Below are 27,732 nucleotides of genomic sequence, written 5' to 3'. Positions count from 1 at the left end.
TGTAACATAGCAAATATCTTTAAAAGTTATGTTTATAAATGCATTTACTTGACAAGTAGTAAAGAAAATACAGTGTGCTATGAAAAATTTAACTCGATTCTTAATTACAATAATTCAATAAGTGTATTTATAAAGTATTTTGCAATTTTATTCAATTAATATTTTTCGCGGCAAAAGTCTGGTGAGTGATTGGGCATGTGTCTTTCTGACCGGAGAGACTGGTTTTACTCTGAGGGTGTTTTTCATTGTGCCCAGAGACAGTTTGTCAGAGGGAATTTCTATTATTGCAAGATTTGCATTGCACCTATCAGACCTAAATTTATAGTATATTGCCTTGTCAACGCCTGATTTCCATAATTTTGGGCCATTTATTTATCGATCTATGTATTAATTAGTTTTTCCATTTGATTGATAGTGACTATAAAATTGTTGAGCCACAAAAAAAGTACACCGCCTTATTATTTTTAAATAAGCAAGGTCCTCATATACACCAGCTGAATCGTTCGCTTTTCAAAATAGAACTGTTAAAAGTAAGGAAATTTATTTGATTTGTGTTGGGCTGCACTAAAATACGCAACGTTAGCTCCATGCATTTAAGTGTAAACAAAAACACTGTTTTCCCCCGAATGTTTGCTTTCATTGACTCTCCTTATCAATTTTATACAATTATTTATTAAGAAAGATCTGTGGAAATTTGTAAACATAGATTTATTTTTTTATTAGCCCTAACACGTTTAGTATAAGTCTAAAAACATTTGTAATAATCTCGACATTGGGGCGAGAGCTTATGAAGGGTACGTTTGATTAAAATAAGATCTTTGATCCTCTCCGACGAAATCTCAAATACTTACATGTAATTCTTTTTTCCTTAATGTAATGCAAATATTCTTTAATGTTCTTCAATCTTAGTATTTTTAGTTTAGTTTGTTTTCTATATTGTTGGATGCAGTATACTTACACGTACATCTTTAATTATTGCATTTTATATATTTCTTAGTAAATAAACGAACTAAAAATATTGAAAAAACCCAACCCGACGTTTTGCACCATGTAGTTTTACTTTTTCATTATTTGAGGCATGATACATGTTATACAGCACTTTAGAAAAAATATACTTTTCCAAAAAAGTATTTTCTGGTTGCAAAAATATTTAGTATCTACACAGAATTGCAGTCATAATCAAATATTTCGCAATCTGGTTTAAATATCTCTTTCAATGCCTCCAGGTCGGATTTAGGGATCGTAGAGTATGCTTTTAACATGGCATCACGACGAAACTTCTTCGCCATCTCTTTACTTCTGGTTCTTCCCACTGACCGATAAAGTGCGCCAAGATATTGTTCCTGTGTTAAACTTGAAGACTCTTTTTCAGAGAAAGGGAACCGGATGTCGGGATCAATAATTCCTCGGATCTGCTCCTTTCTCCAGAATATTTTCTGAATTTCATGTCGGGAAATACACTTTTCAAGAACCTTCATATATCTGAAAAGAAGTTCAGTTTGATCTTCTGCGGAGTCGTTTTTCGTTTTTTCTTTAAAGCCTTTCTCAAGACTGGAAGCCATCGAACTAAAGTTTAACTGCTTCAAAATATATATCGTATCTTTTTCTAGAGTCTCTAATTTTGCTATGTAATCGTATCCGATCTGGCATGGCTTACAATGATCATACATTGGAATAAAATGCCCATCCCGGTGTTTCTTAGTGCGTTCGCCTTGAATAAAGTATTTTACAAACTCTGCGAATGTGACGTCATGGCCACATTGTTTACTATGATGTGTTGCATTTGGTCGCTGTGTAAGAACAATGTGTTTTCCAATATGTGAAAACGTGAGACTAAATATTTTGTCTATGTAACCAGAAAACAGGCGTTCGAATGGATTTCTGACGATGATGAATTTCTTGTATGAGGAAACGATTGCTGTGATCATGTAGAATGGAAGGTCTGAAAAGGTTTTGACATTTCCTCCTAAAGCATCACCCGGATCAATATCAAATGGACTCTTAGACTTTGATTTTCCGGCAAGAATCTATATAACAGAAAAAAATAAAAGAGTACTATCGGCGAAAAACTTTTGTTCATATAAAGTAATTACATAACTTGCCAATGGCATTGTCTTGTTTTAAACATTTAAATTGCCATATAATTCCAAGGACAAATAGAACAAAGATCGTTTGATATCATATATATCATGTACGTATCAAATGAACAGACAATTAATTTTGCTCTCTCACGAATTCGCCTTAAAATACGCGTTTAATTAATGCGCACATGAATTACAAATGTATAATATAATATATTATATAAAAAAAAAACATGCTAAAAAATCGGGTGAATATCAGGTTTTAATGGTTTTTACTTGCAAATTTCACGTGAAATGAATTTTTTATGGTTTGCTTTCTTAACATGAAATTAGTTTGAAGTATACTTAGTCATGGTGCCAACAATTAAATGAAAACATACATTCTCCTTGAGTATTTTCCTCCATAGATTTTCTCTATTTTTTCTATATAGATTTGAGATTATTTTTTAATAACTCTATTCATGACCGACCGACCTGAAATAGTCTTCTCCAAAATGTAGACCCTACTTTCTCCATTGCACAATAGAGAATTCGAGAATTTTGATCAAACACAAAGTGATTTCTGACGGCATTTTCTGGGCTGAAACCGAGGAAGGTCATCTTCTTGTAACGACATATCTCTTGGAGATGCTCTCTTCTTTTCTTATGAACACGGTCCAATTCAGTTTCACGCTGACTCTGTCAAATGTAATGGGTTTTTTTAAAATCAATACTTGGGGAGAAATTTTTAAAACAAAATCCCACTAGCTTCGCGGATTATAAAGCGTAAATTGCCCCAACCCAGGTTATACTCGTATCACTTGGGTATACATGTACATTGAGTTCATTTCTTAAATATTTGGTATAAAGTAAATATAATAATACATGAATAATACATGGCAAAATCTGTATCACATCAACCCGAGACTCCCATATCAGCCCGATATTGGTCGAGCGTTGATATGGTACATGTATGTGATAGAGATTTTGACATATATTGTTGTTTTTACTATATATTTGAATTCAGAAAGCTAATTTACATTTTCAGGTTGAAAAAACTTATAAGCATTTTATCACTATCTCCAAAACGCGTATTTTCGACGTTCAAATTATTGTGACGTTATCTATACTAGAAATGTTCAGATCATGATGTCATAGTTTCGACTTCAGATATGCACAGAAAAAGAGAATAAAATCCGAGGTAATCCGAAAAAAAAATACAAAGGTGTTTCTGAAGGGTGTAATAAAGGGTGAATTAAAGGTTGATGATACGGGGGTGTGATAAAGGCGCGTGTCACTGCTGATATCAGGGGTGCAAACGCCCTATATTTTACACTAGGTATATAAAATAGGATTTTTGCACCCCTGATATAAACAGAGGCACGCGTCTTTATCACACTCCCGTATCATCACCATTTATTTCATCCTTCACCACACCCTTTATCACACTTTTCCGGAATAATAATATATATGATATAAAATATAAAAGGCCCCGCCTTCATCCCTACTATGTCTTACCTTTTTCATCCTTAAAAAACCCTAAGATCTGGCGTAATTCAATTTTCTTTAGACGACTGACATACATTTATGCATGATTTTTAAAATGACATTCCACCTTTAATTTAAGATAACCTACCCCCTTTTGGTTTTTTTTATCATTTGCCGTGAAAATTAAATGTAATGAACTTCAATGCTGTGAAATGTAATGATCATTTTTCTCTCAAGATCAAATTCCTTTTAGATACTAGTTTCACAAAAACACTTTCAGTTTAAAGGAAAGATTTTTTTCTGTATGTTTTTCTGAAGGCACCCTTTTGCGACCCCTGTTTGCCTGTTTCGTTAAAATGTGGACCCCATATGAAGCCCCTTTTGACTGATATTAGACACAGCACTATCGGCCATGAATTTCCAAACATATCAATTTAAAGTTCCACACTCTGCTATAACACCTGCCTGTTGTATCTGATGTTCCCCCCTTTCTGTTGCACGGGGATTATTTGATTTCTCGTAATAAATGGGGTTCTTTGACAGCAATGCATGATATCCTGGAGTGTTACCTTCAAAAGATAAAAAGAATTTCCATGACATCCGTGCGCTTTATGAAGAACAGCACGATGAATAATTATCAGGTTCGTTGAGAGAGCGTACATGTTTCTTAAAGCTGAGGTATAAAGTCCTATATTTTTGGTTATTGATTTTAAAAAAAATCGCGAGTTTGTGTTTAAGAATTTTAATGAACAAGTTAGAAAACTAGTTACAGAAATTGAATTTTTGTACCAGGTATGTTTAATGAAATGTAAGATATTTGCATATAATCAAGATCAGGATCTCAAATATATAATCACTTCAAATTATATTTATATACTTTATTTCAAATTGTCTTCAGTGCATCAAATTATTAAAAAAATACAATTTTATTGTTAAGATCAAGAATTTGTGCCAACCCATGAATAAACCTAGCATAAATCTCATTCTCTCCAAGATAGGTTTCCAACTTGCTACTGTTTTCTGCATGAAAGAAATGGAAATAGTGTCCAAATTACAGATTTCTGATAAAAATCACACGCCTGATCGTTGACAATTTTAAGAAAGGGGCTATTAAAAGAAATATTACAATTAAAATCAGTAAATAAATTAAAACATACACACATCAAACATCAGTTTATATTCATTAAATGAAAAAAAAGACTAGGATTAAACAACATGGACTAGACGAGGAGGCATTGGTTTAATATTCCTTGAAGCAGCTCTGTATACGGGTTGACTATGCATTAGTTTTAAATCCGATATTTTAACAATTTCTGTGCAACAATTTGGTACCAAATATTTAATTGCCTGTCAAATTTATCTGTTTACTAGCAGATACAACCTCTCAACATTTACGTGTACACGTAATCTTTTAACTTGCAGAGTTCGTGGGGATTTAAAAAAAAAAGATTTTCATTAACAATTATAATTTTGCTTTATTTCAGCAGAATGTGTTTGACAACAAAAAAAAATCAAAGTTAATTATTCTTAAAGAATAAAATTTATTATAGTTCAGTTGGTGCTAACTCTTCTCAATTATATAGGATATCTCCTCGAAAAATAATTTATTGATAGCATTGATATAAAACATTTTTGCAATATGTTAGAAATTTTTGTTCGTATACATTTTAAAAAATTACCACGCCCACATATTCATAGAGATTTGATATCCCATACTGAACAAGTTGCGTAAAATATATCATAATGGTTTAAATATTAGTTTTGCATTATCACATGACTTCTGGCTCAAGCCTTGTATGGCAAAGGTATACGTGGAACGAAACCCTGATTACTTAAAAAATTAAGGTTAGGGAAATTTGAAGAATTTTTATGCTCAATATGATCAAGATTGGAAACAGGGAAATACTTTTTTAATAAGATAATAATTTTATCGTTCAAATAATAAAGAACTCAAACAAAAGAATGGCATGATAATGACGTCACAAATTCACAAATATTTGGAACGACGTCACAAGTATTATTTAAAGAAAAAAGGAAACGGAAAGTGTCAATCATCAAAAAGGTTAAATAATATCATATAAGCGACACGTAGGAAATCACGACAATAACAGCAACAACATTCAAAATGGATACACCTTCAGCTGATGCAAAGTGCTGAGCTGAATTGAACACAAAATGAAACTTGCAACAACAAGAAACTGCTGAATGGGTTACGGGTGGATCATACAACTTGTAATTTTCTTCACTGTGCAGAAAGATTCCTTTAAACTGGTCATTGTCAGTTTGGCAAGTGGAATATGCATCTGGTGTTAAGGAGGTTGGATCCTGCGATTAAAAGTTTTCAATATTTTTCCTTGAGTATTTTTATAAAAACTACACATACAGCTTAACCAAACTTCAAACCAAAAATTGCTTCTTACGGCTCTAAGCTTAAGGTGCATTTAATTTGATCTTTTTGCACTGATAGTGAAACTTACATATACATCGTTTTTCCTATATTTTTTTTATCAGAATTAACCATGACATCAAATGCAAATTGTTCTATCTAAAACAAATAAAAATTAAAATACTAGTAGTTATAAGGATTTTTTTTTTACAATTTAATCACCTAGTTTTTTTGTTGTTTTTTTTTTTTTTTTTTTTTTTTTTTTACCTTTTTGCGCCAACAAAACGCTGTTTTCAGTCTTTAACATTTCAAAATGCTATGAAGTTATTTTAAAGTCTCATATTTTTACTCGAATTATAACAGACTTGTCGAAAAAATTCTTATAAATTTAGAAAACAAAACCAAAAGTAGTTGGTTATGCTGTATTTTAGATATGACATTAGATAAGCTTATTTAAGGCAAAATTAAAGTTAATTTTGTCTTGACCTTTATGAAATATAAGCTAAATTTGCCAATATATGTCGATATAAATAATAACAAACTTGATTTTCATAACAAAATGAAGATATTAGAAATGCACAACCTTTCTGAAAATTAGGAAATGTTTTCTTGAAAATCTTCCGCCATAAAATATAGTCACTTACTAAGCTCTTTAAATCATAACTTTTTTAATCAATATAGTGTATTTGGCAGTGTAAAATTTAAATATACAAATACAATTAATATCTAGTGCAGAATTATCAGAAAAGAGATGCCCCTAAATGGCTAACTAGAAACAGAGAAACGAAACTCTTTAAACTAAAGGAAGAAGACACGATCGTAGACGAAAATGTGGCATAAAAACGACATAGCTGCCGCTTAGAACACACTAAAGGAGGAAGTGCACTGGCTGTACGACGCTAGTGGCCAAATTTTTGAACATGTGTAAAACAAATTTAAAATTATTTACCATTTACATGTACACTAATCCCAATGGAAAAAGTTCATTCATTGGTATTAGAAAAACCGCTGATTATCGAAAACAGAAGAGAAGACTATAGACTCAGCTGTGGGGGAGGGAGGGTAGCTCTTTTATCAAACCCAAGACAGGAACTATTCCCCAAGGCTTGAAAGAGCTCAATATCATACTGATGTACATATTTATTTTTTTTGTCCTTCTTATAAAACTCAACCTAAATTACGCGGTAACTGATGTGTTATGATGTAAAATTTCAAGTGAGTTGTTATCTATATGGAAAATCAAAATCTTCAACTTCAAGTTTTTAAATATTATTGATTAAGAGAGTAATTATTTGTGTAGGACTCTCGCCAGCTGCTCTCAATCGCTGTTTTTTATACGTGTCGGAAGTAGGCAGGAGGTATGTCTCCTCTAAAAGGAAGCAGCTGCAAGATTTTAATAAATCCAAATTACTTTGCGTCTGACCAAGTATTGTACAACAGTTAATTACACATATTAAATGACTATTTTTAAACCTATTGTATCCTTAAAAATGCTTTAAAATAAAAATTGCAGTTTCCTTGACTCTTCAAGTTTTTACTTACGGTTATAATCAATATACATTGCAAATTTAATATTTCCGGTAAATGAACATTATGTGCAATACCGAATGTTCCCACACAGTTTCGTCGAGCAATTTCATTTAACTACGTTATCACGAATTCTAATCTTTTTCCTGTAAAAATTGATCAAAACGATAAAAAAAAGTTTTGACGCAGGTATCAAAGAAATTTCTCGACCAATAAGGAGAGCCAAAATCTTATTAAACTAACAAATATTAAATGATTGGCACGTGATATGGATTATGTCCTTTGACTTCTTTCTAATTATTACCCTCTCACCGTCTGTGATTACCTAAAATTATTTAGACAAAATCAAAAGTAAAGAATTGGCTACTTGTGATCTTACCATATGTAACAAAAAAAGAAAGAATTGTACAATGATACGCGATTAGAACCAACCATGGGAACGGAAAATTATTAATTGTAGGGTATTTACAATCACCGACCAATGCTAGGTGCATACGAATCAAGCAAAGTGGTCTTACGACAAACAGACAGACCATCAGAAGAAAGCTGTAATCCAGTATCTAAATAAGGTAAAATTATAATTAGATGCGTGAGTAAGAATAGATATTACGATTTTACCTGAGCTCCATGTCATGATTTGTATGATGGCCAACAGTAGCAGATTGCCAAGAACAAACAGAATACACAGCAGGACGGATTTCAGACAACGTCTTCTTACCATTTTCCTTAGAAAGCAAATATATTAAAGATAACTGTAGCTATTTAAGGTTCCAAAACAGTGTTGTTTAACCTATCTAACAGATATCTCCTGTGAAAAAGTTGAAAGACTGCCAATAAATTATAGTTTTATTTTTATTGCCTTTTTATAGGTTACTATAGATTAGATCACTTGCAATATAACCCTACATCTTTATCATTGATACAATTACACAGTCAATAACAGTCAGCAATAGAATACATGATTTATACTGTTTTAAATGGTTTAATGCGTGTTACATGTATATAGGGAGTTTCTTATACAACTCCCAACATCAATTTAAAATACTGGTTTTTTCTGAATTAAAGTGTCATTAATATTTTTTTGCTCTCATAAACATGCTATTATAACACACATTCCACCCCTTCACGTTACATGTATTTATTTGCATAATAAAATGTTGTTGATTTGTTTTTTAAATGGGATTACTATCAATGCCAACCCAGCTTAAGCCCCAACACTACGTCATTTTTGAAATCGATTAAACTATGGTTATACTTTACAATCTAATCACAAAAGATCTAACGTTCAATGATAAATGTAAGGTTGGCATACAAGATTTTCCTACAATTTTGTTAATTCACAAAAAATCGTACGTTTTAAGTTACGTCAAAAACATGGTCGTAAGTTTACGTTTAGTAATTGGCTGGCGTTAGTCTATCCCTTATTGTATTGATGGTCATTAATTAAATTGCAAACATTCTATTTATGGAAAAATCCAAAAGGAAACGGGGAGTGATAATACAAAGTTTTTATGTCATCACCATAGTACATGTTATAGCACTACACAGACAAACACGGCGTTTCATGATGTAGAGATAACCTTACAATATTTTAAGGGTTCCACGATAAATCACAACAAATAATAAATTTTAATGAAGTTTAAAATATAAATTTTATACAGAAATAAGATGCTAGTTTACTTTCACGATAGTTGTAAAAAACAAAAATATATTCGAATATGCGTATGGGAGGGGAAATAACTCAAAGGGGCAAAATATCCCGTGATTATTTTACCGTGACAATGCCTACTGAGTTTTGTCAGTAACTAAGGACTAAGACGCACTAACGGCTGTAATAGACGTAATTAATCTCTTCCGTTTCCAACGGAAGACCTTGTACTGATTCTGATGGTAATTCTTCATTATTGTTATTCTTCTTCTAGACGTTTTTGAAACGTTAATAACTTTTTTGTTTGTCATACGATTTCATTTAAATTTTCAGGGTGTATTGTAAATTAGATAAGTTTTTAAGTCACTAAAAATGAAAAAAATCGTAACTTCCGGGTTTGAGTAATTTGCCTTTTTAAAATATTGTAGGGGCATTCGTTTCCGAACGAAGGCTCCGAAATGGTCCGTAGCAAATAATCCAAAGTTAGAAATCTTTAAAATGGACGCTTTGGATGTTGTCCTCTGACTTTTGTATTTTAGTTTTTTTCCGATTGTACCACTTGAATTATATAAATTACTAATTTTTACTCATGTTTTTGCTTCGTAACTTTTAAGTTTGAAATACTTTTTTAATGCATGTAGAACAAAAGTTGTGCATAAATTTAAGGGCTTTCATTTGAGACCAAAAAAAAGGGGCTGGTTTCTTAAATAAGGGATCTAGGTGCCTGGAAAGTCTTTGCTGTATAACTAATAAACGATATATGCTACGATAATGATGTCTGTTTGAAAGTTGTTCTTCATTATCTTATCAATCTAGTTGTAATACAGTTTTGTTTGGATAATGCGTAATATGAGAGTTAAAAGCTTCACATGAAGACATGCATACCCGCTTTCATTTTGCTTATAGGGAATAGCTCCCTGTGCGTAATAGTGTTTTATAGTCGCAGTCAATACTTTTCTTGTCTAAATATATCTCCAAATTATCACAGACATGCCTTTATCTGTTTAACGAGAGGTCTAACTCTTCAATACTCTGCAGTCTGGGGGTTATATCAATACATAGAAAATAGGCATGAACTAATTTTCAAGAGTTCAAAGTGATTTTCTAAAGCCCTGATTTGTCAGAAGTTAAGGTAGTGTGAAAATGACCTCCGATCAATAGCTTTCAGACCCTGACAAGTGTAAGGAGAAGGCGAATGGTTTTATCAAGACTGATTGACAATCACAGGATGAATGACCATCTTTAAGTCCTCCTTAAAGATAGCTTAAAGGTGTTTAAAGGTAGCTTAAAGACAATCTTTAAGCCACCTTTAAGCTACCTTTAAGCTATATGTATCGCTTAAAGGTGGCTTAAAGAAAGCGTAAAGATGGCTTAAAGGCAGCTTAAAGACTATCTTTAAGTCACCTTTAAGCCACCTTTAAGGACAACTTATAGGTCCTTAATGTCCAAACTTCTTTAAGCCACCTTTAAGCTACCTTTAAGCCACCTTTAAGCCATTAAAAAAAATTTAATTCAATGCTGTGCTTAATTTCTAACAAAATGTATTAACTTTATGAAAGAAAAGGTATTAAAACGGTTTTTGTTCTAGAAAGAAATATGAAAAAAAAACACCAAAAAAAACCCGGCCACGGCGAGAATTGAACCCGGGACCCTTAGTTTACTAGCATCACCACACATCCCCTGCGCCACGGCAACTTACATAAGCGTTTTTATATCCTATATATCAGTGGATATTGAATCACTGTATTGAATGTGTTTACTTGAAAAGATTTTGACAAACCATTCAGTTTGTAACAATCAATTATATCTAATTTATAAATTACATGCATGCATGTATTTAGAATGAAATACGGAACTTGGTCTTCAGTGAACAAAAATATATTATACCTAAATGGAAACCGTTAGGTTCACTATAGTAGGCTTTCTGACATGTAGTTAATAAATTTAAACCGAGTAGATATACGTTCATCTTATTTATAGCTATAAGAATGTAAGAAAGAAAATGAAATCATTTCTTTTATTAAATGCATTGATACTATTAGGGTATTTGTTCAATTTCCCGCAATTTCCAGGTTTTCATGATCGCGGCGCCGTTCCAATATGTTTAAATATTTACATGTAATTGTATGTACATGATTTATAAACTATCAATTCTATTACAAACAAAATTACCAATTACCGGTGACGTATTTACTGCATGTGGCAATTGCAAATGACTTGTACATACAATTGTATGATGTGCCAGGCCGGGTATATTTGACATATTTACCCTTATACATATATTTTAATAATCAACCCCTATTTATGATCACCGGTACATTAATTAATTAGCCTCAAGATTTTACTCTTACATACATGTATCGTTAATTTGTAGACGTAACATCTTTGAAACCCAGAGCTAGGAAATAATACTTTGAAAATGAATTACAAATGTAAATTAACTTTTATTCACTAGACTTATCGTATACTCGTACATACTAAAATTCAACGCGTTTAGAAACCCTGACGTGCACCTGGGCACACGACACACCTGTTGTGTATATCTTGTATATTCTGTGTTAGTTCCAGGGGTTTTCTTAAGTTGGACAAACAATAGACTTTAATTAGATATACACAAACATGCACCTGGGCACACGACACAACTGTTGTGTATATCTTGTATATTCTGTGTTAGTTCCAGGGGTTTTCTTAAGTTGTACAAACAATAGACTCTAATTAGATATACACAAACGAACAAAACTATGTCTAGACAAACAAAGCAGTAATATCCTGCCCGATATAACAAAGGCAGTAAATTGAGAGTCTTTTCATCTTTAACATGTATCTAGCAGATCTAGAGTTAGAAATAATGAAAATTGAAAAAAAATACAAACCTTAAACCGATTAACAAATTAAATCATGCATTTTTGGTTCATTATCTTTATTTTGTTTAATAACCGGATGAACTGAGAGAGAGAGAGAGAGAGAGAGAGAGAGAGAGAGAGAGAGAGAGATTTTTTTCACCGATTAATTTATAATAGGAAACAAACATACTTTAATTAGTTTTATGCACATATTAAGATACAGAGACTGCGCTCATCCCTACAATAATTTTGAAACCCCCAAAAAATTATAAAGAATTTTATAACGGCAATCTGTGTCCATCGGAGCGGTGCTGATGATAGCGATCTGTGTTTAATGGAGCGACGATTAAAACCGCCTGGAACACCCCCCCCCCTTCCTTGGAAATTATATTATCACTCGGATGACCCCCCTTCCATCTCTATAAAAGAGCTTTTGCATTTAATATATGTGTTTATTGTTCAGCTTGATCAATATTGACTTAAAGGCCACTTAAAGACAGTGTAAAGGCAGTGTAAAGAGAGCGTAAATGCCACTTAAAGATGCTTAAAGGTGACTTAAAGGCGGCTTAAAGGTCGTATAGCCTTTAAGCTCCTTTAAGTCACCTTTAAGCCACCTTTAAGGACTTGCTTAAAGGTGGTTTTTCGTCCTGTGAATCCTTTCTTGAGTTGAAGCTGTAACGGAAGACCTCCTCGTTATTTGCAATGAGCTCGGCTCTAGTTCAACGTCATTATCTTACGACAGCTTGTGAAAATAGCCCCCTAAACGTAAACGTACGTTTGTCGTATGTTCAATTAGGCTGTTATCGTAAATGTAAGATTTTTTGTAAATATATTTTTTGATTTGTTGTGATATCATCATAAACAAAGACACTGGAAAATGTAAATATGAACTATCCAACAACCAATAATTACGAAGCTACAAGATTTATTTCGATTTATGAGATAATATATAGTGGATGTTATCCGTTCAAATTTGTAAAATTAATATAATACTTACATGTATCTTTCCTTGGTATAGTGTATCCTCACAATTTTAACACAAACAAAGTATCAATTAATTACTTTTAATCAATTACTTCCTGTTTAATACAAATTTTAAAAAAGCAGTTCCTCACTTGAGATCTCTGGGAAAATATGTAAGCGGAAACAACCATAATAATGCCAAGACAGGTGCTTTGCAGTTTAGCAAACTTATAAATATTTCTATGGAGGGTAATTGTGTTAAAAAATCCAGACATGTAAACTTTGTAAATCTGATTATGCAATCGTGTTGGTGTGTGAGTCTGAGTATGATTGTGTGTTATTCTGTTCGTGTAACCTATAATATTCGAGCATAAACACACTTAAGATTTGATTCAAGTTCTGCGTATGATTCACACTTTGCAGCTTTGGTGTTTTTGTTAGTTAATTAAACCTTCGACTTTTCGCATTTTCAATTCGTAGATGTATCTTCATGCTTGAAATAGCACATCTGACATGTTACAAATTGACAAATGTAAGGTTGCTTTGTAGTTTGGCAAACTTACAGATAACCATGGAATGGAAATGTAAATTTCGTACAGCTGCAATCGTATACGCAATCTATTACAAAAGTACTATTTCCCAATGCCCATACCAATCATTTGTGGACTCTTAACACAGGTTAGTTCATGCACGGGCTACATGTTTACAGTTATGATATTTAGAATATCTATGGATAAATAACGAAACAAAAATTGTAAAAAAAAAAAAAAAAAAAAAAAAAAAAAAAGGAGTGAAAAATACATATAACTTATTGATAAACTTTTGTGTGTCCGTAGACGTACATGTATTAAAACAGGGGGCAACTGTTATTAACATTTTTGAGGTAACAGTCTTTCAGATGCTGTTAAACTGGTTTACATGTCTATATTCATATTATGGTTTAATCAATTTGCAATCAAAATCAATTAACAGTCTCATTGTTAATTCAATCTGTTGCTAAGGTGACCCTACACATTGGTAATAACGCGGTTTATTGTCGTATTGATCTTAAGTGTGAATACCTATCATCAAGGATATTTGTTTTAGCAGTATTGATTTTAAATGCTTTGGAAATTATTCAAGTTTATCCTTCTTTACAAATGTCTGTCTTATCAAAAAACCGACTTGAAAAAATTTTCCGATCGGGTTCGGTATTTCTGTACTAATTATGAATGTATAACTTTCAGAAAATTACAAAGTTCTCCATTATATAAATTTAATTATTCCATTAAAATTAATAATTACGTATAACCCATCACATAAATACATCGCACCTGTTACGGGGTAAGCCTTCTATACTATTACGCATGCGTATGAAGTGTAAACAAAACGCATGCAGGGCTCGCGAAGATTCTCCTGTAAATGTTTGTTAAAAAAACTGACTTTTATTTATTTTACAACGATTGATAAGCAAGTTCTACAACTTATATTAATATCTCTCGTTGGCACGGAGGTTAGCGCGAGGGTGTCATTGGTGATAAAAATATGTCTTTTCTACTTCTCCAAGGTAATAGTTGTTCAAAGTTTTTAAAATAACCACAATTATTATTTTGTAAGCATGTAATTAGCGTGCTTATCATAGGGGTTGACTACAAGCTAGTATTATTTTTGTAAGTGAGGCCCCTTGAGAGGTTATTTGACTCATTTATGTCTGTTCATATTAAAATGAACCGAAATTGGAAAACCATTAATAGATTATCGAGAAAGTGATAATGTATTCCGTTTAGAGAGTCCTTTTTACCTCGTATACCACGATGATCGGAGTCGGGCGAATATCTTGTAGTTTTCAGCACATGTCAATTACTGTCAATCAAAATCCACGTGGTACAAATAAAAATAAAACGATATAAGATTATTCCGGTTTGTACGACTCTTAAATTTCCGGAAGCTCATAATTACATTAATTAGGTACGTGATAGGGATTTTTATCTATTTCAACTGTTACAATCAACGTTACTTCTTACATGTATTTCCTAAAGAAACAATGGGCAAATCTGTAGTTATTCACACGTGTTTTCAGCTGTACTGTCTCTTTAAAGATCATAATAAATTGCATGACCTGATATTACAAAGGTGCAAGACTCTGATAGAAAATGATTTTCCCATATTTGTTAACATTCAAGATAGGTTATATTTGTATATTTAAAAAAACTGTTTCAAAAGATAAAAAACTTGCATTATTCCTTTAATTATACAACTTCTTAATTACATTGTATTCAATGATTTATTACTAAATATGAACAAGCAAAGGAAGATAACTCCATAATGAGGAAGCAAAGGAAGATAATTCATTAACTGTTACCACCCCACCCCCTTGAACTCTTTCCAAATGCTCTCATAATACCTTAACTTTGATAAAGAACTTCATTCTTTCTCTTATCTAAATATAAAGTGAATTTACTCATTTGTTTCATTGGAGTTCCTAAACAGAGTAAAATAGTTAAATAAATATATACCCCCTCCCAGCCATAACCCTTGCCTTACATGTAGGTGACATGAAATATTATATTCAAAGATGACAGCTTAATGGGTTTTTTCTAAATATGTAGTCATTGTTATTCTGTGTCAGTTGCCTTTTTCAAAACCCTGCAAAAAGAACCCCTTCCCTATACTTAATATGAGTGTTTTGTCCGTACCCTAGATTCAAACCCTTACATTGGGAGACATGAAATTTTAAATTTTGATAGACAACTTTATTTTCTTTCTTCATACGCAGTCAGTTTTATTCAGGATCAGCAGAAGTAAAGAAGACATTTTCTAAAAACATTAAATGCATTAACACTTAATGACTATTTTGCCCCGCCCTAGAGTCAGAACCCCTAACATGGGAGACATGAAATTTATAATTCTGGTCGAGGGCTTCCTGGTCTACAAAATTAGGAATTTAATAATATAGAAGTCTAGATAGTTTAGTACCTAAACACGTCACAATTACTTATGAATGTCAGTTGTGGAAGTTTCAAATGAATTGCTGGAGACCAAATGTTTTTAGATTCTACCAGTGGGTGGAAGAACTGATATTTTGAGCACCCTACCCCCATACAACACGGATCTTGCACTTATGGGTTTCGCTTTATTTTCTCATCTAAAGTCGAAACAGCGTGAGTAAAGATTTTTGGACTTATATGATCTACAATATGTCACAAAAGACATTATACAAAAAACTTGACAAATAATGGTATAAAAGTATATTTTATAAATGCATTGATTGACATGAAAAATGTGTGAAACTGAAAGTTGTTTACTTTGAAAAGAGTGACAGGTTTGCCTTTCAGGTGTTTGACGTTACCTGACGTTGTGGAAAAATGAAATGGTGCTCAGTAAATCTATTTCATGCAAATTAAAATTGCTGTATATTTTGAAAAAATATTAAAATCATATGATTTTGGCATACTCATTTTCAATTGATACAACGTCCTACAAAGTACAAAGGAATTTTTCCGTAAATAACCTTGTCGGCGATCTCTTTTAACAGCCCTCGTATCTTGAACTTTTTTTCAGGTATCGACTTTATCTGTACTCCACTTTTCGTTATGTGTATTTACCACACATTGTACTTTATATGTATAAATTGCCGTCGGTGTATGTTACCTAACAGTATGTATGACACCTTTGTATATCTAATTAGGTGTATGAAACCTTTGTACATAGATACATGTAGCTGTTTTGAAAACCCCTTGTGGGATCAGTTACATTGCAATAGCCTTTGAAATAACAGTAAAAATAAATGAGTATTTTAGCTGGTTTACCAGTACACACTAACATTTTGATTAATTATTAATGAATCTATACTATTATACTAAGATAATATACTCGAATTTTGGGGCTTTAATACCGAGAAATCGATAGTACTGTCTTTTGTTTTATATATTTTAAACACCATTGGTATTTGAAGATTTGTTTTCATTTTTTCTCAATCAAGCTTCGCTAATTAATAAACAGCGAAAATTCCTTTAAAAAATCCTAAAATCATCTGGATTTTTGGGATTTTACCATCTTGCGTATGCGCAATACATACACGATAAATCACGGGAGGCTCTATTATAATAGTTTATGTTTCCACAATATCATATTTGCCTATGTAAATACGTGTAAACTTTCATTAAAAATTTTCGATATAGTCTGTTCATCAAAGAAAATAGTGGAGATAACTCTAACTCGCTGCATTTAATATGAAAAATCCCTAGAGTTCCGAATGTCAACATGGTGTGTATATTTGAAGCGAGTAAAAACATTTGTTAAAAAGTGTTGAATTCTTTATAATATGAATTAATTTTTTAGATGAAAGGTATTTACAGCCTCAAAATGGTTTGTTATGAATACTTTGACTGTTTTTTTAAATGCAGCTTCATTAATTTTCTCCAAAATCGTTTCGGAGCGATTCTGCAATTTTTTGCTACATTACTGGTATATGACAGGCATTTTAACTCTGGTGAAGGCCTGTCCCGAGAGACAGTTAGATTATTCTAACTAAGCAGAGTGTAATGAAATTAATAGCATTATTGTTGCTTGGTTATGCAAATATCAACAAAAGGGTGTGTCGATGTATCTATTTCGTGAATGTCCGAAATCATATGCAATAATGAAAATGATACTGTTTACAAAATCGGTTAGATATGAAGTCCCAATTTAAACGGAGTGGTAGGATGTAAAACGGATTGTAAACCGATCTGGGTGGGGATACAGACATTTATAGACCGTAGCTATACAATAGCTCAGATTAATTTCTCTATCTATCTATCTATCTATCTATCTATCTATCTATCTATCTATCTATCTATCTATCTATCTATCTATCTATCTATCTATCCAATAGCTCAGATAGTCTCTCTCTCTCTCTCTCTCTCTCTCTCTCTCTCTCTCTTGATGTATAGAAACAACCTGGTCGGGTATCATCTAGCCATGGTGTATAAACTGTATAAATTCTACATCCAGATCGGTTACAGAACACAACAATACCATTTAAAAAAACTTTATATCTGACCGGTGTTGTACATCTTTCACTTTCATCAGCTTTATATTCAAGGACACGTAATACGATTTTTGTTGTATTTTTTATAACAAAAAGAGAAAAATAAATCAGTTTTGGTGGAAAGTGACAAACTGTAAGGTTTAAGATTTTGTGTGAATAAATGCTTGATATTTATATGCAATAAATCTTGTTCAGTATTGTTAACATATATAGTTATGTTTTGTTAAGTTCAGTACGACATTGGTTGACATGTATAATGGCATATTAAGAATATTATCCAACTAATGTTTTGCATATCTTTGTTACTGATAAATTACAAAAAAACTTAAACTTAAGATCGAGTGATGTCGGATCTAGAAGACGCTGCGTGAGCCACGTTGAATTTCCCCCACGAGATTTAAATATTTCAAAAAATAATTGCTGGTTTTATATTTCATGTTAAGTCGATTTTGTCACTGCAATATTCAATATATGATTTTTTGTGCTTTGATACCGGTTAATTGAGAAAGAACTGTCGATTGTTTTAGATAATATTATAATTATTGTACTTATTAATTATAATAATTAGGACTTATTTTTAATGAGCGTTAATTAATCAATTATCAGCAAAAATTGAATCGTAATCATTCTGTATTTTGTAATCGCTAAGTTTTTCATAGATTCAGAAAATGGAGCGGATTTAGATTTTATGGCTTTAAAGTGTTCACGTTTTACAAAAGGTCTTGCTGTTAACCATTGTATTAAAAGCAAAAAAGAAGGAATAATTAAGCATTGAATCATTATTTTTTTAAAGATATAGCGCGCGTTACTCAATTTGTATGCACACACCGCTGCAGTTATGAGACTATATCTTTAAAAAAAATAACGATTTAATGCTTACATTTACATTTTTTAACTTCTTGCCTTGTCTGCAAATATGATTTATACGTCAAAATTTCTGTTTTATCCTAAGGGTAAGTTCAAATTAATGGAAGAGCCACTGTAACAGCCGCAAGCGTGAATTTTGATTCTCGCTTGTGACGTTGCATTTTACAGCGTTCAACGTTTGTGACGTCATAATAAAACTAGTCATTCTAACCTTTGAGTACCCTGTGTGTGTTACGGTCTTATAACTGCAGTGTCTTTTCACACACTTGACATGCAAAAAATATTTGGAATGTAAATATTAGAAATATAGCTTGGACAGTGTATCAGCGCAATGTTTTCAAATGCAGGCACAAGCTTTGGATTTGTTGGTGGAATGTAGGTGGGTTAAGGGTCATAAAATGAAACGAATTTTTTTTTTTTTTCAAACAAATAGTGAAATTTGCTTTTAAAGTAAGATTGATCTGTGCGCACTGCATTATTTGTATAAAAAAAAAAACAACAACAAAAAAAACCCATTATTTGCAGTAGCGTAGTCATGTTTAGATCACATTTGCGTTTGAAAAATTGTGTTTCAAACTGTAACTGAAAGCAGTCGAAAGAGTTATAAAATATCCCACATACGCACTAAAAAATGCATTATTTCAATCATATGAAAAGAACAGTCGAGGTTGGAAGGAGTAGACGGGCATTCTTTTCCATCATCACTGCCTATAAAATCTAGAGAACAAATCTTTTGGCGAGAAAGGGTAACAAAAAGGACGTGCTTTTGGCAATACTTTATTACTTTAATAATCTCTATTTTCAGATTTTGTTCATTTAATTCGATCTACGGTCACAGGTTAAAAATTATGATTTTATTGTAATCATGTGTATCATCGATTGATCGTAAATTAAAATATCCCTTGTAATCACATCTCAAAACGTTGATATTTATCTTTATTATGTAAATACTGATCAAAAGGAACATTTTGCTCTCCCATTTTTTTTTTGCAGTTGTCGACTTTCGGCTCGGCTAAATACTCTGAACAGTCTACGTTTCACTTGAGTTCTACATTCAACAATCCACATCACTTAAACAACAAACATATACATCTTCAAAGTTGATGGGGAATATCACAAAGAGCAAGTGAGGTTTGGGAAGTCAATTTTAAATCCAAATTTTAACTAAATGTTTTACATAAATAATTTCATAAAGATCTGTTCTGCAAAGCAATCAAATATTAATCGAAAATGTTGCGCGGATGACGACGCACAACGTAATATATCGATAGTTTACATGTAGGTGACATAATCAATATCAAGAATTTACTTCTTGTGGTTGAATTATATATTATATAGGAAAGGATTGAACAATTGCGCAATTGATAATGGGATTCCAAGATGACAAGGTACTGGCTCTCTAAACCTATAACCAATGCAATGTGTAATTGCGACAAACATATGGAGCGACATGGGGAAACTAAAACCTGCTATCCTTAAAAATGATATGAATAGACGCAATGCATTAAGATTTAAAATGCAAGATTTTACCCAAGCTCGATGCTAGGATATGTATGATGACCCAGAGTAGCAGAATTCTTAGAACCAATAGAGTGAACACCAAAGAATTTTTTCGAACCATTATCCTCAAAAATCAAATAGATTAAAAAAAGTAACGTAACTTTTTCAGACTTAAACAATATATTTGAAAAATCATTTGACAACATCATACAGCAATTTAAGAATTTATAGTCGGCAAAAACCATGCAGTATCAAATAATCATGTTATTGTCTATCACAGATTGGCCGTGCTGGTTGTCAGGAAGAACAACTTTTTGAAATTTTTACTACATTTTAATACAATGCACAATTGGTAATAGTTTTACATAGAAAATATTTAAGTGTTTGTTTCACTGATTAGGCTGTCCCGTATCATAACTATATATACCATACCTTGGGGTTATATACTATGCACATATATTTACATTTAACAAATACTTTAGTTAACATGCATTACTTGTTATTCACTTAAATTAAACATGCATAATTTTACTCATGTTATTACTTATATACGTTTACTTTCACATGTATACTTGTACTTTTATACTTACAATAAATATATTAAGCAAAAGCATATTGACTAATACACTGAATTCACGCTTTTTTGTACTGTACACACTTTTTACAATGACTATACAGCGTTGTTACTTTACAAACTACTTCGTATACTTATATTACATTAGCAGTATTTATGTACTTGATGTGCTAAGATTAAGAAAACTTTATGGAACAGATCAACAAAGCACAGAAAAGAACTTGGCTGCCATTGCAACTGAAAATTAACAATAAACAAACTTAAAAATAAAACTCTCTTACCTCAGAAGCAGGAATAACAACGTTAGAATAATGTTCAGATGCAAGTACTATAAGTTTAATAAACTTTAGTACAGGACAGCATGTCCTTCGCTGGTGCCTGCTACGCCCAAGATGATTACACCAGCACGGGTATTTAAATGTCTAACCAGTCGGGTGAGGGTAAAGATACTAATATAGATATGTTGACACCTGAGTTGAATTCAAAATATATGTAAGTATATGAAAACTATGAGTAACAATTTAAAAATTGAATGTGACGAACAGAAATAAAGAGATTCTGCGGTTCGTGTGATACATGTCAGCGAACACTGCCAACATGACGAGTATCCAAAGTTCCTCCAGCCAAAATGCCATTAATTATAATAGATGTTGCATTCAAAAAGGTGGCTGTAGATATTGTGGGTTTCTTACATCCACCAACTGACAAAGGCAATATATATTTATTTTGACACCTGTCGATTATGCATCTAGATACCCGGAAGCAATCGCATTGCCAGGAATCGAAAGAGAACGCGTTGCTGAAGCCTTGGTCGAGATTTTTTTCCCGCATAGTTGTCCTCAAAGAATGCTTACTGATATGTTTAGCCAGTTTACGTCAGCTTTGATGAAGGAAGTAACCAGAATTATATCTATGACACAACTGACCACAACCCCATACCATAGGTAATGGGTAAGTTGAGCTCTTGAATGGAATGTTGAAACAGATACTTAAAAAAGGTGTACTGACCGACCTAAAGACTGGGTCAAATATCTGCCAAATTGCTATTTGCCTATAGAGATGTTCAACATGGTAGTCTTGGATTTTTACCATTTAACGTAGTATTTGCCAGACCAGTATGGGGGCCAATAACGATTCTTAGGGAAATCAAGGATCCGGAAATTAAGACAACTTATCAATATGTCCTGGATTTGCGAGACAGACTGGAGTCTACGTGTGGGTTACCACACCAAACACTTTAGGAATCATTTAACCGATTCAAGAAAAAATATGTCAAGAAGAATAAAAACCGCTGTTTGAAAGAAGAAAGAACATATCTTTTTACTGCCAACAGATAGCAACAAATTGCTTTTGCAAGGGATGTGACCATTTGTCGTTTGCAAGAAGCTTAACAGAGTTGCTGACGAGATTGTCATAAATGAATAAGATTGCATGTAAAACGTTTCACATCAATCTTTTAAAACAAAATGTAGAACGTAATTTAGATGTAAATCTCTTTTCAGTAGTCACCGCAGATACCATTGATGATAAGCAACAAATTGGTTTTTTTTTTAGCTCTCCAATGAGTGAGTCGTATCTCAACGTTGACATTAACGCTGATCTCCAGTAGAGTCAACAAGAGCGCATCCATGGACGTTTTGCGTCGGTATACAGATATATTCACTGACTTACCAGGTTCTACCAAAGTATTGATCCATGAGGTCAGAACCACAATAGATAAACCTGTCAGGATTGCTCCTAGACGACTCCAATATTCAATGTTAGAGACTGTAAAAGGTGAAGTTAAAAGGATATTAAACATCATCGAACCGTCAGACGTCCAAATTTGTCTCCTTTTGTTCTTGTCGTAAAAAAAAGATTGTATGTTGATTTTCATTCCTTAAACAAAAAACACTGTTTGATGCACAACCAATGCCGAAATAGCTGCGATGTTTTCAAAATGGCGGAAAATGCGTATTTCTGACGGCTAGATCTATCAAAAGGTTATTGGCAAGTTCCCTTGTGAGATATTGTTAATTTTCAGTTACAATGGCAGCCAACTACCTTGATGTGTTTTGGTGATCTGTTCCATAAAGTTGTTTTTAACTTAGCATGTTGAAGTATAAAAAGTAGTTGTAAAGTAACAATGATGCGTAGACATTGTAAAAAATGTGTCAGTAATTGTGTGAATTCAATGTATAAGTTAATATGCTATTTGCGTAATATATATTGTATGTGTAAAAGTACAAGTATACATGTAAAAGTAAATCAATATTTTTAAAAACATGAGTAAAATTATGCATGTATAATATAAGTAAATATATGATAAGTATTTGTGCAAAGTAATGTATATTTGTGTGGAAAAACGTGCATAGTATATAACCCTATTGTATGATATATACAGTTATGATATGTGTACTATAGCTATTTAATAGATCCCAGTATTGCAGTAACATAGTTTTCAGTATTCCAGTATTGCTGTACTCCGTTATCCAGTATTACAGTAAACCACAACTAAAGTACTCCAGTACTCCATAAACGACTGTAGAACCAAACTAATCTTAACTGTTCATTTAAGTTTTCAACTGTACACATTCACCACTTTGGCCTATCATACCTGGACGGATGGCTTGAAACAAAAACTTAAATATCTTCTGTGTAAAACGTTACCAAATATGTCCTGTATTACAATGTAGTAAAATTTTTGTTCCTTCATTTATGACAAACAGCACGGTCATTCTGTGACATTGGTGTCAGAAGTGGGATACTAGTTACTTAGCACAGAACTGTTATTAGAAAAATATTTATCTTAGAAAAATTGTCAAATATATGTTCTGTGATTGGAAATAATAACTACCTTTTTAATTCTTGTTTTCATTTTTTCTACTTTGTAGCTTTTACAACGTTTACATTATATTTTAGAAAGGTTTTTGGTGGTTTACATTGCTAGTTGGACGAAGAATCAAACAGAAGCGCGAATTTATCAACAAGAACTGTCCTCCCTTGGAATGTGAGTTTGAGAATCTGGTCAGGAAAAGTGAAGTTTTAAGCTGTTTAGCTTATATTCAAAAACTTTTTAGTTAGTCATATATAGGTTCTGTGTCGCCAAAACGTAAGCGACCATGATTTTGCTATAAAGTAGATATTGTGTGGTGAGTATTTTTACAATACTCCCTGAATAGTAGAACATTATTGTAAAAGTCAGGGTCACAGTCTGTCAATTGTTGATAGTAGAACATTTGTAGTGATTGTGAACGTTACATTCAGTCTATTATTTGTTGACATTTTTTTATGTTTAAAGGGGCATGGTCACGATTTTGGTCAAAAACTATTTTTTCGATTTTATTGTTTACAATGCTTTAGTTATGCATATTTTATAGGGAACCAAAATTTCAGTGTCATTGTTTGAAATATAAGCGAATTACAGGGTAAAAATTCTTTGCTATGTCAACAAAGCGTGTGTTTACATTTTGAACGTTGAAGAACAAATGCCAGTTTTAGACCTAAAACGAATGTGTTAAATGTTAGGATCTGTTTGTTTATGCTTAAAATGAATAAAGAGGTAGGACTAATTTCCTTAACAAATATTTTTATTGGTATTTTGAACCTTTGTAAACAAAAACAGGGCATGACCCTTGTTTACATAACCAAGAATTGTGAGCCCTGTATCCTGCTTGTAACTCAACTACTGACTCTCAGATTTCACTGTAAAGTATTGTAAATAATAAAAACAGAAAATAGAATTTGACCAAAATCGTAACCATGCCTCTTTAATTGTCAGCCAGCACTATTTAACAACTAAGTCATGAGGAAGTTTGAGCAAAATCAAAGCAGCAAAGAAAGATTCTGTGAAAAAGCAGCAAGATAGGCTGAGAAATGAGAGAATTTCATAGAGAGAGAGAGAAAGATAAGGAAGAGAGATCGTATAGATTAGAATTAGATAGATTTAATCAGGCAGTGAAGTTGTTAAAAAAAAAGAGAAAATAAGTATGAACTTGAGATGAAGATGGGTTAAAGTAATGTTAAAAGTAGATACTGATTTGGGCACCAAAGCAAGAATACGTACAATTCCACCGTTCGGTGAAAGGCATGATGAATGGGACAGTTATTTCAGACGCTTTGAGTTGTACGCGACGGTCAAAACTATGATAAAAAGACGTATGCTACTAGTCTAATTGCGAAACCATTAGTTGTATACGCGTTAATATTAGCCAAAACTGCTCATAATTATGACTAACTTAAATAACTTCGATATGATCTGACGGAAGGTGGATTCAAGAGAAAGTTCAGATCCAGTAGACCTGAACCAGAAGAGACATTTTTGCAATTTACGGTAAGGCTTGGATCATATTTAACAAAATGGATCAACATGTCTAATATACCAATAACTTTAGATGGATTATTTGATTTGATGCTAAGTGTTGTTGTTAAAGGTAAGGATAATGTTTAGAATGAACCCTCAAATGGAAAAACAAAAGCCGTTAGTACAATTATCGGAGCGGAAGTGCTACTATTGTGAACAAAAGGGACACTTAGCACAAACCAGCGTTGTCTTTAAATGCATGCACAAGCTTTGGATTCGTTGATAGGATAAGGTGGGTTTAGGGTGGATATAGTATATATGAGAGTAAGGTGGTGGACACGCTTTGGTGAATGCATGTCAGTGGGATTTTGCATCAAAATGGATACCTATGTACTTGCAATGTTGAAATATTTTTTAAATACGTAAAGAGGTAAAAGATTTACATGAAAATTATTAAAGGTATACATAGAAATTAATATTTGATAAATTGTGAAAAAATGAAATGTAAAAATGTCGTTTCTTGAATGCGCGATTTAAGTTTTGATATAAAGAACTTTTCAGAATGGGGTATCCAAGAACGCGTGTTTAATAATTTACATCATGGCGGAACATGAAGGGCCATCGGCGCTTGAGCAGGATACCATATGGTATATAATATCAAATGGTCTAACATATGGGGATTTTTTAACGCGTCTACTTTGCAAAAACCATTTTTGAATCTACAATTTTTCTGATCCATAACAGAATTTTTGCCTTTAAAAACATCTTCCCTCTCGTTATTTACTTTTTGACATGTTGATGGTCCGAAAATAAAATTTATTAGTTGATTAATAACAACAAAAATAAAAAATAAAAATTTATGATCATTAGCTTTGCATTTTGAGAGCTTGATGGACATTTAAAAGCCGCTAGGAAGCGGAAGCTCGTGCATTTGCCCTTAAGTTAACATTCCTTTTGATAATATCAATTGCTGCATACCCTTCTCATTAATTCGTTGTACATGTACTGTACTCCGGACAGTTAAACAATACCTATGCAGGAGTTAACAGCTCTACTCATCATTCATCATAACGGAGTGGGTTAATCTATGACTTTTCGAATGCATGTGAATTTATGGCATAACAAAAATAAATAAATAAGCCTAGACAGTATATACTATCTAATCACAGAATCTCTTAATGTTTTAAGGAATGACAACACATTCATCATTTTCAAAACAATGGTCTCCCATCTGTAGTCGAATAAATGTATAAATTGTTTAGGGGCTCAATCAAATTCAATAATAAAAACAGATGAAACGCCTCATAATTAATTAAAGGTATTTACTGATAAGACAGAAAATCACGGAGTACATGCTGTTTGTTGTCAGTGCGCTTTGGATTTCCAAGTACGCGAACCCAATTAATAGAGTCAATTATTTAACGGTATCTTTTCAAATGCTATAGGAATTTTTCAAGCTCGTCCTTATTGATTAAATACCCATTAGTAAAACATAAACTCTAACATTAAAAAAAATGCGCAAACTTTAGCTAAAGTCTGCTTTACCATTAGATTACCAAACTTTCCAATCATCTTTTTCGTTACTTTTGCTTTTTATTTTTCGACTTTCATAAAACATAATACTCTTGTGGTAAAGCTATGCTTATTTATTATTAAAACAAACCGAAGAACTCTTGATTTAAAAGAACATTCAATTTAATTTAACAATCTACGGAAATTTTGCATGACAAACGAAATGATATTAATTGGAGGGTAACATTTAATTAAATAATGTGCAAGGTTTTCAAATTTCAAATGGAAAAAAGTCAAATTTTATTAATAATTTCATTTAAAAATATCATATTTTCATTCTTGACAATTTTTATGTGTTACAAAAGGAGCATGTATTATATTTTTATCGATTTCAATTGTTCTTTGACAGTAGACATGCATACTTCCTTTAGAATAATAATTGACAAAAAGTGACGGAAGAGAAAACCAGGAAAGAATAAAGACTCCTACATTACTTCTGTACGAAGTCAGTTCAATTTATACGTACCTGATCATCTGATGTACCTTATTTACATAAAAAAAAACTTAAAATCGATTACAATTCTTACCTAGCTGATCAACAAAATGACATCACACCGAATTTCCAAAAGATACGTAGTAATTCCATTCCTGTTGACTTCTCAAAAAAGCGTAGAAAAATAATAACACATACTTTCATTTTAAAGGATCAAAGTGTTTGCACTTGCCTAAAAATATGGACCATTATATCTTAGTACTAATACTGTGTTATTTAAATACCTGAAGCATTAATGACAGACAGCCCTCGAAAGTCGAAAGTTGATCAATAGCTTTTAAGCAATCGTTTTGATAAACAGACACGGTTTAAATTTTTGGGTAAAGTCCAAACAACTGTATTCATGCCTTTGCCATCTTCATCGATTAGTTTATCGACTACTCTTTTGAAATTATAGATCAAGCGTCTGGTACGAATAGGTACCCGGCAATCCCATTTAGTTTATCTTAAAAATCGTGCATCACTCTTGCGAGTCGACAAAACGTTGTGAAACGTTCGTACTACCGGTAATGTTCGTG

General features: G+C 32.3%; 1 protein-coding gene across 3 annotated transcripts; it reads right to left on the bottom strand.

Annotated features, from left to right (window-relative positions):
- Nucleotides 1-1,037: 1,037 nt before the first annotated feature.
- LOC128185615 (carbohydrate sulfotransferase 11-like) lies at nucleotides 1,038-27,385 on the bottom strand. 3 transcript variants are annotated; one of them, XM_052855213.1, is made up of 5 exons: nucleotides 27,249-27,385; nucleotides 8,080-8,186; nucleotides 4,014-4,117; nucleotides 2,556-2,759; nucleotides 1,038-2,027 (listed from the first exon to the last, which is right to left on the bottom strand). In XM_052855213.1, the coding sequence occupies exons 2-5, from the start codon at nucleotides 8,180-8,182 to the stop codon at nucleotides 1,158-1,160; spliced, it is 1,281 nt and encodes a 426-aa protein (XP_052711173.1). In that variant the 5' UTR covers nucleotides 8,183-8,186; nucleotides 27,249-27,385; the 3' UTR covers nucleotides 1,038-1,157. The 3 variants fall into 3 exon arrangements, with proteins under 3 accessions (XP_052711173.1, XP_052711172.1, XP_052711171.1); XM_052855212.1 differs by lacking the exon at nucleotides 27,249-27,385 and adding an exon at nucleotides 21,149-21,287; XM_052855211.1 differs by lacking the exon at nucleotides 27,249-27,385 and adding an exon at nucleotides 12,950-13,115.
- Nucleotides 27,386-27,732: the final 347 nt, after the last annotated feature.

Source organism: Crassostrea angulata, chromosome 5 (assembly GCF_025612915.1).
Source record: "Crassostrea angulata isolate pt1a10 chromosome 5, ASM2561291v2, whole genome shotgun sequence".
In the NCBI taxonomy this organism is placed as follows: domain Eukaryota; kingdom Metazoa; phylum Mollusca; class Bivalvia; order Ostreida; family Ostreidae; genus Magallana; species Magallana angulata.
The sequence above is the reverse complement of the archived record's forward strand: the minus strand, read 5'-3'. Positions and strand labels throughout refer to the sequence as shown.